The sequence below is a fragment of the Saimiri boliviensis genome, chromosome 17 (assembly GCF_048565385.1).
Source record: "Saimiri boliviensis isolate mSaiBol1 chromosome 17, mSaiBol1.pri, whole genome shotgun sequence".
NCBI classification, from domain to species: domain Eukaryota; kingdom Metazoa; phylum Chordata; class Mammalia; order Primates; family Cebidae; genus Saimiri; species Saimiri boliviensis.
The window spans coordinates 8789283-8802215 of record NC_133465.1 but is presented as its reverse complement, the minus strand read 5'-3'; the positions used below and the strand labels follow the sequence as shown (position 1 = coordinate 8802215).

Genomic DNA, 12933 nt, shown 5'->3' with positions numbered 1-12933 from the left:
TTACTCATACACACTGAATTGCAGACGTGAAGCATCCCAGATTCCACGTGAATCAAGGTAGAAATGCCCCTTCCAGGAGAGGGAAGCAGGCCAGGCAGAAGAGAAGACATTCACTGAAGTGCTGGGGGCAAGATAAAGGGACGGCAGGGGGCTGGGCATGGTGGCACACACCTGTAATCCCAGCTGCTTGGGAGGCTAAGGCAGGAGAATCACTTGAACCCAGGAGGCGGAGGTTGTGGTGAGCCAAGAGCATACCACTGCACTCCAACCTGGGCAATAGAGCAAGACTCCAACAACAACAACAAAAAAAAGGTAGGGGTGGAGGAGGTAGGCAGGGGAGCCCTTTCTCCAAGCACAAGCACGTTTCAACAGTTCTCTAAAGATTATGTGTTAACAGGATGGTTATTAACACCCTGATAAAAAGATACTAGAGCATTAGAGGAAGTAGTTTGAAAGCAAGAGGCCCAGACACGTAGAGAAGAGGATCACAGGACAGCAAGGCCCACCCTCCACCCCCGGCCATTGCAGGCACCACCTTTTCTCAGGGCTCCCAGCCTGGTGTGAGCCATGCCTCGTGTTATTCACCTTGGCCAAATCAGCCCCATCCTAGGTGATTTTGTTAAAATGACTTGCCTTCTCTGGGCCTCAGTTTCTTCATCTATAAAATGAGCAGGTTGAAGCAGATGACACTGTTGACAGTAAGTGAGTCAGGACCCACCCTGACATCTAGCCCAAGCAGCATCCCGGTGGAGCGGAGAGCCCTTCCCCTCCTTGGCTAGTCTGCAGAACACGATGGCAGAATCAGCCCTCTCCTGGGAGGGTATGGGCAATGACTAAGGATAGTCTTATTCTTGCCAGCGTTCCTTTCTATGCCCCAAGGAAATGCTGAACTTGCGGAATGAACCACTTCATGGGCATGTCAGGTCCAGGGCATTCATTTCTTGTGGCTACTATAATTACCACAAGCCTGGTGGCTTAAAACAACACAGATTTATTTTCTTGCACTTCTGAAGGTCGGGAGTGTCTAAACCGATACTTAGAGAGCTAAAATCAAGGTGTCAGGCAGTGCTGGTTCCTGCCGAGAGCTTGGAAAGAGTCAGTTTCTTGCCTCCTCCAGCTTCTAGAGGCCACCAGCGCTCCTTGGCTTATGGCTGCATTTGGCCCAATCGCTGCTTCCATCAACATATTGCTGTCTCTGACTTTGATAAGCTTCCCTCTTATAAGGACCCTTCTGATTACACTGAGCTGACCCACATAATCTCCCCATCTCAAAAGCCTTAATCATATCTGCCAAGTCTCTTTTGCCATATAAGGTAATATACAGGTTCTGGGGATTAGGATGTGAACATTTTTGGGAAGCTATTATTCTGCCTACCACTTTATGATGTTCCAGTTTACCACCTGCCCATGATTTGCCATTTCTGCACGTCATCTTTGAATATTTATTTGAATTTACTCACTTATTTAAAGATTAGCTTAAATCTTCCATTAACCTCATTCTAAACAATCACCTCTATGAAGTCATAGAATTGATGTTCGTCGTATTTTCCCTAGCATTCCCTAAAATAAATACCCAACTACTGAAATTTCAAATGTGCCTCTCTTACCACTTAACATCAGTCTGCCTGTCACCAGCAGTACATAGACCATCACTTGGGGAATAAAAATATAGTCCAACCTAGTGAATTTACAGAAAAGGGTAATTTATCCAAGAATACACACAAGCAAAGAGCCAAGCTTCAGCTACACCCACAACTTCTGCTTCCTGTCTCCATGCTCATCAATGACAACTTGAAAATACGTCAGCTTCTCCTTAATAGCATTCCTAACATTGATGATTCATATAATCTAGGGCTTGGTTCCCATTCTCTTACACTCATAGATATTTAATATTTGAAAATTTAAACACAATATAAACAAAATATAAACAAAATTCCCTTTGTTTCCCCTGGCCACCAGTATTCATGCATCTGACTTATCCATATTAAACAGCAGGCTGTTTATTTGACCGGCATCTGGACAGCGTCCAGGCCCCAGGGAAGAATGAGCTGAGAATGGAGGTCAGTGGCCAGCGGTGACCTTGTAGTTTGACCTTTGGCATCTCTCCCAGATGCAAATTGAACTTTGCAACCACTTTTGAGAAGCCAAGAGTCCTTTCTGTACACAGAGTGTGGGATAATGTTTAATTGTCCTCTTCTTATATAACAATCAGCATGCAATAAAAAATAGCTGTCATTTATTGAATATTTAGTAGAGGACAGGCCCTGTGTGAAGCGTTTTATTTTGTTTGCTTTTTTGAGACAGAGTCCCACTCTGCCACCCAGGCCAGAGTGCAGTGGCACAATCTGGGCTCACTGCAACCTCTGCCTTCAGGGTTCAAGCGGTTCTCCTGCCTCAGGTTCCTGAGTAGCTAGGATTACAGGTGCACGCGACCATGCCTGGCTAATTTTTATATTTTTAGCAACGGGGTTTCACCACGTTGGCCAGGCTAGTCTCGAACTCCTGAGCTCAAGTGATCCTCCTGCTTCGGCCTCCCAAAGTGCTGGGATTACAGGCATAAACCACCACACCCAGTTTATTTTGTATTTTTGAGGGGGGCAGCCTCCTGAACCAGAGTAGGCTCAGAGCACTTCCCTAAGTGCTTTACAAACATCCTTCACAACAATCTATGAAGCAGCTATTAGCGTTCCCACTTTACAGATGAGGAAATCCAGTCCTGGAGAGGTTAAGCAACATCTCCAAGGTCACACAGCTAGTGTGACAAATTCAGTAATCACAGAACCCTCAGACATAGAAGAGAACTTTGAAATAATCTGACACATGAGAAAACCAGGGAGATTAACCAATCTGCCCAAGGATATATGAGTCTGAGTTAGTGGCAGACTCAGGGACAGAATTCAGGTTTTCAGCTCTTAGACCGGTCTGTCTTTGGATTTTTTTTTTTTTTTTTTTTTTTTTTTTTAGATGGAATTTTGCTCTGTTGCCCAGGCTGGAGTGCAGTGGCGTGATCTTGGCTCACTGCAACCTCCACCTCCTGGGTTCAAGCAGTTCTCCTGCCTCAGCCTCCCAAGTACCTAGGATTACAGGTGTGCACCACCATGCCTGGATAATTGTTTTGTATTTTTATTAGAGACAGCATTTCACCATGTTTGCCAGGCTGATTTCAAACCCCTGACCTCAAGTGATCCATCTGCCTCAACCTCTCAAAGTGCTAATATTACAGGCATGAGCCACTGCACCCGGCCCGATTTTTCTCTCTTTTAAGCTATTACTTCTAAGTGATTTACTTCTTTTTTTCTCCTCATTCCATCTCGTACTTCTTCGTGGGTGCTTCTAGCCCTAGTCAGTTTCACTGTGATGCGAAACTGTGGAGGTATGTAAGAGGGTCCCAGAATGATCCTTCGCAATCACTCCCTCTGACCCAGCAACAAACATGGAAAGTGCTAGAACATCTCCATGAGTCTGTATTCATTAAATTGGAATTTGTAATAATTTAACCTGAAAAGAATTAAAGTTTACCTTCATTCTTTTCCCCCCAAAAAAGAGATTGCTAAGCAGATACATGGTGGAAACAGTATTAGATGGGGTCACGATCAAGAAAGGAACTCGTTAATCAAAATTTTAACCCAATAGGAACCTAAATATGTGTAATTTAGGAGATTGACTAAATAAATGATTATATATACGTTCAAAGAAATACTGGATGGTCGCTGAAAATGATGTCACAGAACAATGCATATGAGAATAAATTATGGTTTCCTAAGTTGAAAGCATGACACAAAATTACTTTTCTAAATATATGCTCAGGGAAAAAAAAAGACTTGAAGGATATATTTATAAGTGGTGGCTGTCTCTGAGTGATTCATATTTTCTTTTTGGGTTTATCAGTATTTTCCAAATTTTCTACAGCAAATACTTAATTTTATCATCTAAGGGAAGAAAATCATCAAAAATTTTAGATGACGTCATTAAGACTCACTATTTTCTGAAATCTGTGCTCTGAGACTACATATACAAGAAAATAAGGGATCAATCCAGGTGTGGTGGCTCACACCTGTTATCCCAGTACTTTGGGAGGCCTAGTCAGGAGGATTTCTTGAGGCCAGGAGTTCAAGACCAATCAGGGCAACATGGCAAGACACTGCCTCTATTTTTTTAAAAAAATGGCTAGGCAAGGTGGCTCACACCTGTAATCCCAGCACTTTGAGAAGCAGAGGCAGGTGGATCATAAGGTCAAGAGATTGAGACTACCCTAGCCAACATGGTGAAACCCTATCTCTACTAAAAATACAAAAAATTAGCTGGGCGTGGTGCACATAACTGTAGTCCCCGCTACTTGGGAGGCTGAAGCAGGAGAATCACTTGAACCCAGGAAGCGGAGGTTGCAGTGAGCCAAGATTGTGCCACTACACTCTAGCCTGGGTAGCAGAATCAGATTCTGTCTCAAAAAAAAAAAAAAAATACAAAATAGCCGGGTAAGATGCTGTGTGCTTATAGTCTCACCACTTGGGAGGCTCTGGTGGGAGGATCACTTGAGCCTGGAAGGTTGATGCTGCAATGAACTGTGATCACACCACTGCACTCCAGCCTGGGTGACAGAGTGAGACTCCATCAAAAAGATAAAACAGAGAGAGAGAGAGAGGATAGAAGGAAGGGATCAGCCATAAACCTCTCTGCAGAGCTGGCCATACATGAATATTAGCAGTCATCCAGCCCCAGTAGAAAAATGAGCAATGGGACCGGGCAAGATGGCTCACACCTGTAATCCCAGCACTTTGAGAGGCCAAGGCAGGTGGATTATGAAGAGACAGAGACCATCTGACCAACAAGGTGAAACCCCGTCTCTACTAAAAATGCAAAAATCAGCTGGGCACAGTGGCACGCACCTGTAATCCCAGCTACTCAGGAGGCTGAGGCAGTGGTCCACAAACACCTAAGAAGACTCTCAGCTACATCATTAATAACTTTTAAACATAAATGAAAATGACAATGAGATATCTCCTTGCTTTTTGCTTATCAGATTAGCAAATGTTAAGACAAATGACAACACCCAACGTTAATGAAAGTGTAAGGAAGCCCACTCTGTCCTCCAATGCTGGTAGCAGTGAAAAATACAGCAACCATCTTGGTTACCATGATGGATTAAATAACTGTATCTTCACTTCCTCTTGAAATCCCACCAAAAAAATAGACCGAACAAAAATTTTAAAAGATATAAACCCACAGGGACAGAGGATAGGAAAGTAGACAACGGTGGGCGAGACAGCAACAGGATTTTGGAAGCTGGGAAGTGGACGAGTGAGCGGCAGCTGACGGCGTGGATCAGAAAAGGCTGAAAACCGAATGGCAACCAGAAGCCATTGCCTCTAACTCCAAAAAGCCACACCTTTAACTCCAGAAAGTGTCAGGAACTGGAGGTGCTACCTACTTCAAAAAGCAAGGTAGGGTGGGGCTAAAAACAGGAAGATCTGTTGAAACATATGATGTGTTCACGAAGTGTTTCAACACAGGCTTCACAGCCCAGGCAATCAGCAAGTCGAGGCATCTACTTCTCTCCCACCCCAGCAGGAAAAGGAGGTTAGCTTTCTGGAGGAACTAAACCAGAGTAGCTCCACATTTGGGGAGACAGCACATCTGAGGGCAGAGTTAAGCCACTACACCATAAAGGGAAGAAGGATTTGGGAGAGAGGAAGTCTTTGAAGCTATGTACAGAATGATGAGAGCCCCTCCTGTCCCCTTATGGCCCCCCAGAATGTTACCAGCCTGGCTTGTACCCTCCAGGCAGGAGATTGGAGCATTTTTCTGGGGGGCTCTCAATCACATGGACTAGTCCCCCCATTTGACCACCATACACAGAGACCCAACGACGAAGGCCAGATACAGACACATGCGCAGACACACACACGCACACACAGACACAAACATAAACACCCTCCCATCAGCTTCTAGTTCCTTGATCATAAACAGGAACAATCAACAAGTAATCACCAAACATTTGAGGAAGCCTCCAATGTGAAAGATAAAACAAAATAGCATAAAAGAAATTCAAGGGCTTAAATATAATTCATAGATTCAGAAAAAGAAAAAAGAGAACGGGAGAAGTGGCTCATGCCTGTAATCCCAGCTCTTTGGGAGGCCAACACGGGCAGATCTCTTGAGGTCAAAATACAAAAATTAGCTAGGCGTGGTGACACATGTCTGTAATCCCAGCTACTCGGGAGGCTGAGGCATGAGAATCACTTGAACCTGGGAAGCAGAGGTTGCAAGGAGCCGAGATTGCACCACTGTACTCCAGCCTGAAAGACAGCAAGAGTCTGTCTAGAAAAAAAGAAAGAAAAAAGAAAAAAAAGAGATTCGGCAGCAATAGACACAACGCAGGGAGGAGAAGTAAGCTGGAAAAATGTTTAATATCTTCAGAGAAATAAAGTCATTGCATCATGAAACAAGAACATGGGGCTACAAAAAAAGAAATGAGAACAAGAGCCCTTTTTAACAAACAAGGAGGGACCAGACTCATGCCTGTAATCCCAGCACTTTGGGGGGCCAAGGTGGGCAGATCACAAGGTCAGGAGATCGAGACCATCCTGGCCAACATGATGAAACCCCATCTCTACTAAAATATAAAAAATAAGCCAGACATGGTGCACGCCTGTAGTCCCAGCTACTCAGGAGGCTGAGGCAGGGGAATTCCTTGAACCCAAGAGGTGGAGGTTGCAGTGAGCTGAGATTATGCCACTGCACTCCAGTCTGGTGACAGAACAAGAGTCTTTCTCAAAAAAAAAAAAAAAAAAAAAAAAAAAAGGAGGGTCGAAATTAAAATATTCATATGAAGACCATGACTATTAAATTGAGAAAATCTTCAAAACAGGAGAAAAAAAAGACAGATCACCCAAACAGAAGATTAAAGGAAGAAAATGAGAGGATAAACCCCAAAGTCCAATACCCAAATGATAGGATTTCAGAAAGCAAGAACACAGAAAATAAGGAGGAGGAAGTTATTTTAAGATAATAATTCAAGAGATCTTTCCAGAATTGAATAACATGAGCACCCAGACTGAAAGGGTCTCCTGAGTATGTAGCACAATCAATGAAAAAACACCCACAGATGACAAGACACCCCTAAAAACTTCCACAGACGAAAAACCAGGACAAGTACAAAGGATCCTGAATCATAATAGCAGAAGACTTCAAGAATAAATGAGAAGCTTGAAGACAAGGAAGCCTTGCCTTTAACATTCAGAGAAAAAATCATTTCCAACCAGTATTCTAAATCAAGCCGGACCTTTCAACAAGTATAAGGATAGAATGAAGGCCTGTTTCCAAATACTCAAAACCTAACAAAATTACCTCCTATAGGCCAGGCGCGGTGGCTCACACCTGTAATCCCAGCACTTTGGGAGGCAGAAGCAGGTGGATCACAGGTCAGGAGTTCAAGACCAGCCTGGCCAAGATGGTGAAACCTTGTCTACTAAAAACACACACAAAATTAGCCAGGCATGGTGGCGGGTGCCTGTAATCCCAGCCACTCGGGAGGCTGAAGCAGAGAATTGCTTGAACGAGGGAGGCAGAGGTTGCAGTGAGCCAAGATTGCACCACTGCACTCCAGCCCGGGCAACAGAGTGAGACTCCATCTCAACAAAAAATTACTTCTTATAATTGGAAGATGCGTGTCACCAAAGCAGGTAAGAAAATGCACAGGAAAATGTGAGACCCATACAAACAGACAAGTACTGCACGATTCTCACCTGAGGTCATCAGAAGAGTGAAATTCATAAAAACAGAAAGTAGAATGGTAGTTCCCAGGGCCTGGGAGGGAGGGAGAATGGGGATTAGTGCTTAATGGGTACAGAGTTTCAGTTTGGAAGATGAAAAGTTCTGGAGATGGGTGTTGGTGAGAGTGAGCACAACCATGCGAGTGTGCTGAATGCCACTGAACTGCACACTTAAAAATGACTAAAATGAGGCCGGGCGCAGTGGCTCAAGCCTGTAATCCCAGCACTTTGGGAGGCCGAGGCGGGTGGATCACGAGGTCAAGAGATCGAGACCATCCTGGTCAACATGGTGAAACCCCGTCTCTACTAAAATACAAAAAATTAGCTGGGCATGGTGGCGCATGCCTGTAATCCCAGCTACTCAGGAGGCTGAGGCAGGAGAATTGCCTGAACCCAGGAGGCGGAGGTTGCGGTGAGCCAAGATTGCGCCATTGCACTCCAGCCTGGGTAACAAGAGCGAAACTCCGTCTAAAAAAAAAAAATGACTAAAATGGTAAACTTTGTGCTGCATATATTTACCACAATTAAAAGTGTAAAATGGGACAGGCACATTAAAAATGTAAAATGGGTGGCTCACGTCTATAATCCCAGCATTTTGGGAGGCCGAAGTAGGAGGATGGCTTGAGCCCAGGAGTTCCAGAATAGCCTAGGTAACGTAGTGAGGCTCTGTCTCTACAAAAAATACAAAACTCTGCCAAGTATGGCAGCACGTGCCTGTAGTCCCAGCTACCCAGAAGGCTGAGGTAAGAGGATCACCTGAGCCCGGGGAGGTCCAGGCTGCAATGAGGTGTGATTGCACAACTGCATTCCAGCCTGGGCAACAGAGCGAGACCTTATCTCTAATACAAATAAATAAATAAATAAATGTTAAAACTATAAAGTGGTGAAATATATATACTAAATGATATCTATATCAATTATATATTTAATTTATGTATATTATATATATTTAATTTATATATATAAATTAAAAAGTGTCAAAACCTCATCTCTACAAAAAAATACAAAGAATTAGCCAGGTGTGGTGGCATGCACCTGTGGCCCCAGCTACTTGGGAGGCTGAGGTGGGAGGATGGCTCAAGCCCTGGAGTTCGAAACTGTAGTAAACCATGATCGCACCACTCCACGCTAGCTTAGGCAACAGAGCAAGACCCCATCTTGAGGGGAGGAGAGGAGAGGGGTGGGGAGGGGTGGAGAGGGGAGGAGAGGAAGGAAGGATGGGAGGGACGGCGGGAGGGAGGGAAGAAGGAAGGGAGGGAGTATCCAAAAGAGAGAGGATTCACATAAGATAGAGAAAAGGGAATTCCGTAGATGATGTTAAGGGGTATCCCAGGACAACATTCAGCAGTCTGGGGGAGAAACCAATCCAGGTGGGAGCACCAGGCCGATGTCTCTGAGGAATAAGAGAGAGAAAAGGAGATAGAGACTGAGAGATACTCTAATGTGTTTGATCATATTGCCGGGAATTTGATAGCTTTGTTGGAGAAGAATCAGTGATACGTATCTAAAAACTAAGCAAATGAGGCCACAGCGGCTCAAGCCTGTAATCCCAGCTACTTGGGAGGCTGAGGTGGGAAGATCTCTTGAGGTCAAGAGTTTGAGACCAGGCTAGGCAACATAGCAAGACGCTGTCTCAAATAAATAAATAAGATGGTATGACATTTCTTAAGGGAATCTGGACAAATCAGAACTAAGTGTATGTGCAACCTTTCACCCAGCAATCCAACACCTAAGGACTTATTCTAAGGAAATAATAGGACTAGCATGCAAAGATGTATATTCAATGATGTTTACTGCAGCACTGTTTATTATTGAAGAAATAAATTGGAAACATCCTAAACACCCATCAATAGGAAACTGGTTTAATAAATCCTGGTACAGCTGCACAATAGAATACTACACAGCTGTTAAAAGGGACAAAGTAGATAATTATGAATTAACAAGAGATGACACTCAAGAGATATTATTAAGTGAAAAAAAGGTTACAAGACAGTAAGTAGAATTTGACATTAAAATATTCATTTAAAAGTCTAGATGTCTATGTGCCAAAGTATTAGTCTTTGGAGATAGAATTATGCAAAGACTTTCAATTTCTCTGTACTGTTTAAATTTTTATCAGCTATTATATTGTCAGGAAAAATCATCTAGTTCCATTTGCAAAATGAAATAAAAGTAACCCCAAACCCTGAGGAATACAATCATACAGTTTACAAAACACCTTCACAATCATCACTCTACTTAAGTTTGCAAAAGTCCAAAAAAATAAAGAGGGCTTACATTTTATAGATGAGAAAGCACTTTCAGAGGGAAGCAAATGGTCCATGAGCAACGAAGCCAAGGTGCCAGGACATGATGGCAAGCCCCTAACTCAGTTAGCTCAGCATGACTTCAGTCCACCGCCCTGACTGTCTCCAGCTCCAGATAAACCTGTCGGAACCCTATGAGCTCCCTCTGCAACCCAGAAAAATGCTACCTGGGCACTTCAGGAAATAGAAAACCAAATCAAGGTGATCAGAATCTCAGGGGGAAGATGTGGTAGACGATGTGGTTTCAGGAAGCCACCAAAGCCATCTCTTTGTGTCACCCAACGCCCACCCCAAAGGGACACAGCCAACCTTCCAAACAGACCTCAATCTTTGACAATCCCCCTGCCTCATGGGCAGAGAGGGTCTTCAGACACCAGGAGCACCCCCCCCCCCATTCTAGCATCTCTCAGGCAAACCCTCATGTGGCCCAGACCGTCTCCAATCAGCCCTTTCCTCCCAATGTACCATGTCCTGGGTCCCAGGCTTCAGCTGATCAGATCCACGGCGGCAGACGGGGGCCCACGCTGAACTTGCTGAAACAAAGTAGAAGTCAGTAAGAAGAGCGAAAATCACCGTCAGAACAAAGATACCCGAGGACCGGATGTGGGTTAGAGCCAGGAAGGCTGGGGCCTGCTGCCCTGAAGTGAGGCAACCCTGCCTGCCTCGTCACTCAGCTGGAGTTGAGCAAGACTTCAGTACTTCGAGAAGGAAAGAAGAAATTCAAGTCCTAGCTTCTCAGCCAGGCCTCCCCATCTTCCCTGCATGTGTAGTTTGGTCTTCCGGAGAGATGTCCTGGTCCCTCCTCCACTTTCCTGCCTCCATCCCTGTATTTGGAGGGTGAAGACCAGGGGAAGAGCTGTCACTAATGCGGGGAGACAGTGGATGTCAATGTTGTTTGTCTCTCCATGAGGGCCCAGCACACAACGTGGTAATAAGAGAATGAGCTTGTCACATAGCCTCCACCTGCCACTTGTAGCTGTGAGAGCTTGAGGCTGGGCGCGGTGGCTCACGCCTGTGATCCCAGCACTTTGGGAAGCCGACATGGGTGGATCACCTAAGGTCAGAAGTTCAAGAACAGCCTGGCCGGGCGCGGTGGCTCAAGCCTGTAATCCCAGCACTTTGGGAGGCCAAGGCGGGTGGATCACGAGGTCGAGACATCGAGACCATCCTGGTCAACATAGTGAAACCCCGTCTCTACTAAAAATACAAAAAACTAGCTGGGCATGGTGGCACGTGCCTGTAATCCCAGCTACTTAGGAGGCTGAGGCAGGAGAATTGCCTGAGCCCAGGAGGCGGAGGTTGCGGTGAGCCGAGATCGCGCCATTGCACTCCAGCCTGGGTAACAAGAGCAAAACTCCGTCTCAAAAAAAAAAAAAAGAACAGCCTGGCTGACACGGCGAAACCCTGTCTCTACTAAAAATACAAAAATTAGCCAGTCATGTTGGTGCACACCTGTAATCCCAGCTACTCAGGAGGCTGGGGCAGAAGAATCGCTTGAACCCAGGAGGCAGAGGTTGCAGTGAGCCGAGATTGCGCCACTGCACTCCAGCCTGGGTAACAGAGCGACACTCCCTCTCAAAAAAAAAGAACTTGAGCAAGATGCTTTGCTTTCGGAGTCTCATTTTCTCCATCTATAAATGAAACAATTGCCGGTACTGACCTTATAACATTGTGTAGGACAGGCGCCCCCAAACTACACCCCGCGGGCCGCATGCGGCCCCCTGAGGCCATTTATCCGGTCCCCCGCCGCACTTCAGGAAGGGGCACCTCTTTCATTGGTGGTCAGTGAGAGGAGCACAGTATGTGGTGGCCTTCCAATGGTCTGAGGGACAGTGAACTGGCCCCCTGTGTAAAAAGTTTGGGGACGCCTGGTGTAGGGCTTAAATGAGATCACATGTGTAATTGACTCCATCCAAGTCCAATTAGTTCCTTTAGCTGTTGGTGGTTGTCCCCTTCCAGCCCTATCAGATGTGACTCACTCCTAAGGCTTTATTAGGTTTGATCATCCTGGTCTGAAGAGTCCCCTGAACACTTTTGCCCCACAGTGGCTGCAGGTCTCATGTGTCAATCAGCCCTTCACTGATCATTCTTTTCCTATTCCCAGGGTGATGTCTTTTCTCCCCAAGGCCAGCCCATGGAAGTAGGGGCTGTGTGGATTTGTCTCTGTATCCTCAGGAGCACTCATCAGACCCCTAGAGGTTAAGTCCATACATGTTTGTGGACCTTAGATGTACATGAAAACATCACCCCTATTTAAAGCATGTGTGTAAACTTAGGTTCTGGGCTGAGGAATCCATAGCAGTGGGACTGAGGCTTTTTCAGGTTGTGGCAAAGCCATGCATGAAGGCAGGATCAGGGTGGCCCTTGGCTCCTCTTAGCTCCTCTTGCAAGGCCCTAAAGCCCCTAATGATGTGAAATAGGGGAGTGTGCTGAAAGCTGCTGCTTGATCTGCCTGGATATTCTGCCCACCTCCATCTCCAGAAGGAAGCCTGCTTCCGGCTTAGCCTGCAGCGCACTTAAATCCCCCTCAAAAGCAGCTCTTGGGTTTGCCACCTGCAAATCAAGGCACCTGACCTCTTCCTAGCTCTCTGTCCTCACCTCCTGACACCCTTCTTCTCAGATGATGAATATCCTAATAGCTGAGATGACATTCTCTTTTTTTTTTTTTTTTTTTTGAGACAGAGTCTCTCTCTGTTGCCCAGGCTGGAGTGCAGTGGCCTGTTGTCGGCTCACTGCAACCTCCGCCTCCCAGATTCAAGGAATTCTCTGCTTCAGCCTCCTGAGAAGCTGGGATTGCAGGCACCCACCACCATGCCCAGCTAATTTTTGTATTTTTTTTTTTTTTTTTTTTTTTT

At 45.4% G+C, this 12933-nt stretch overlaps 1 protein-coding gene across 2 annotated transcripts in view; it reads right to left on the bottom strand.

Moving 5' to 3' along the window:
- Window positions 1-10638, bottom strand: part of NDEL1 (nudE neurodevelopment protein 1 like 1) — a 57857-nt gene extending 47219 nt beyond the window's left edge. For both annotated transcript variants that reach the window (XM_074388163.1, XM_074388164.1), the window contains exon 1: window positions 10544-10638. In XM_074388163.1, coding sequence (XP_074244264.1) covers window positions 10544-10546 — 3 coding nt within the window. In that variant the 5' untranslated portion in view covers window positions 10547-10638. The remainder of the gene's footprint in view (window positions 1-10543) is intronic.
- Window positions 10639-12933: the final 2295 nt, after the last annotated feature.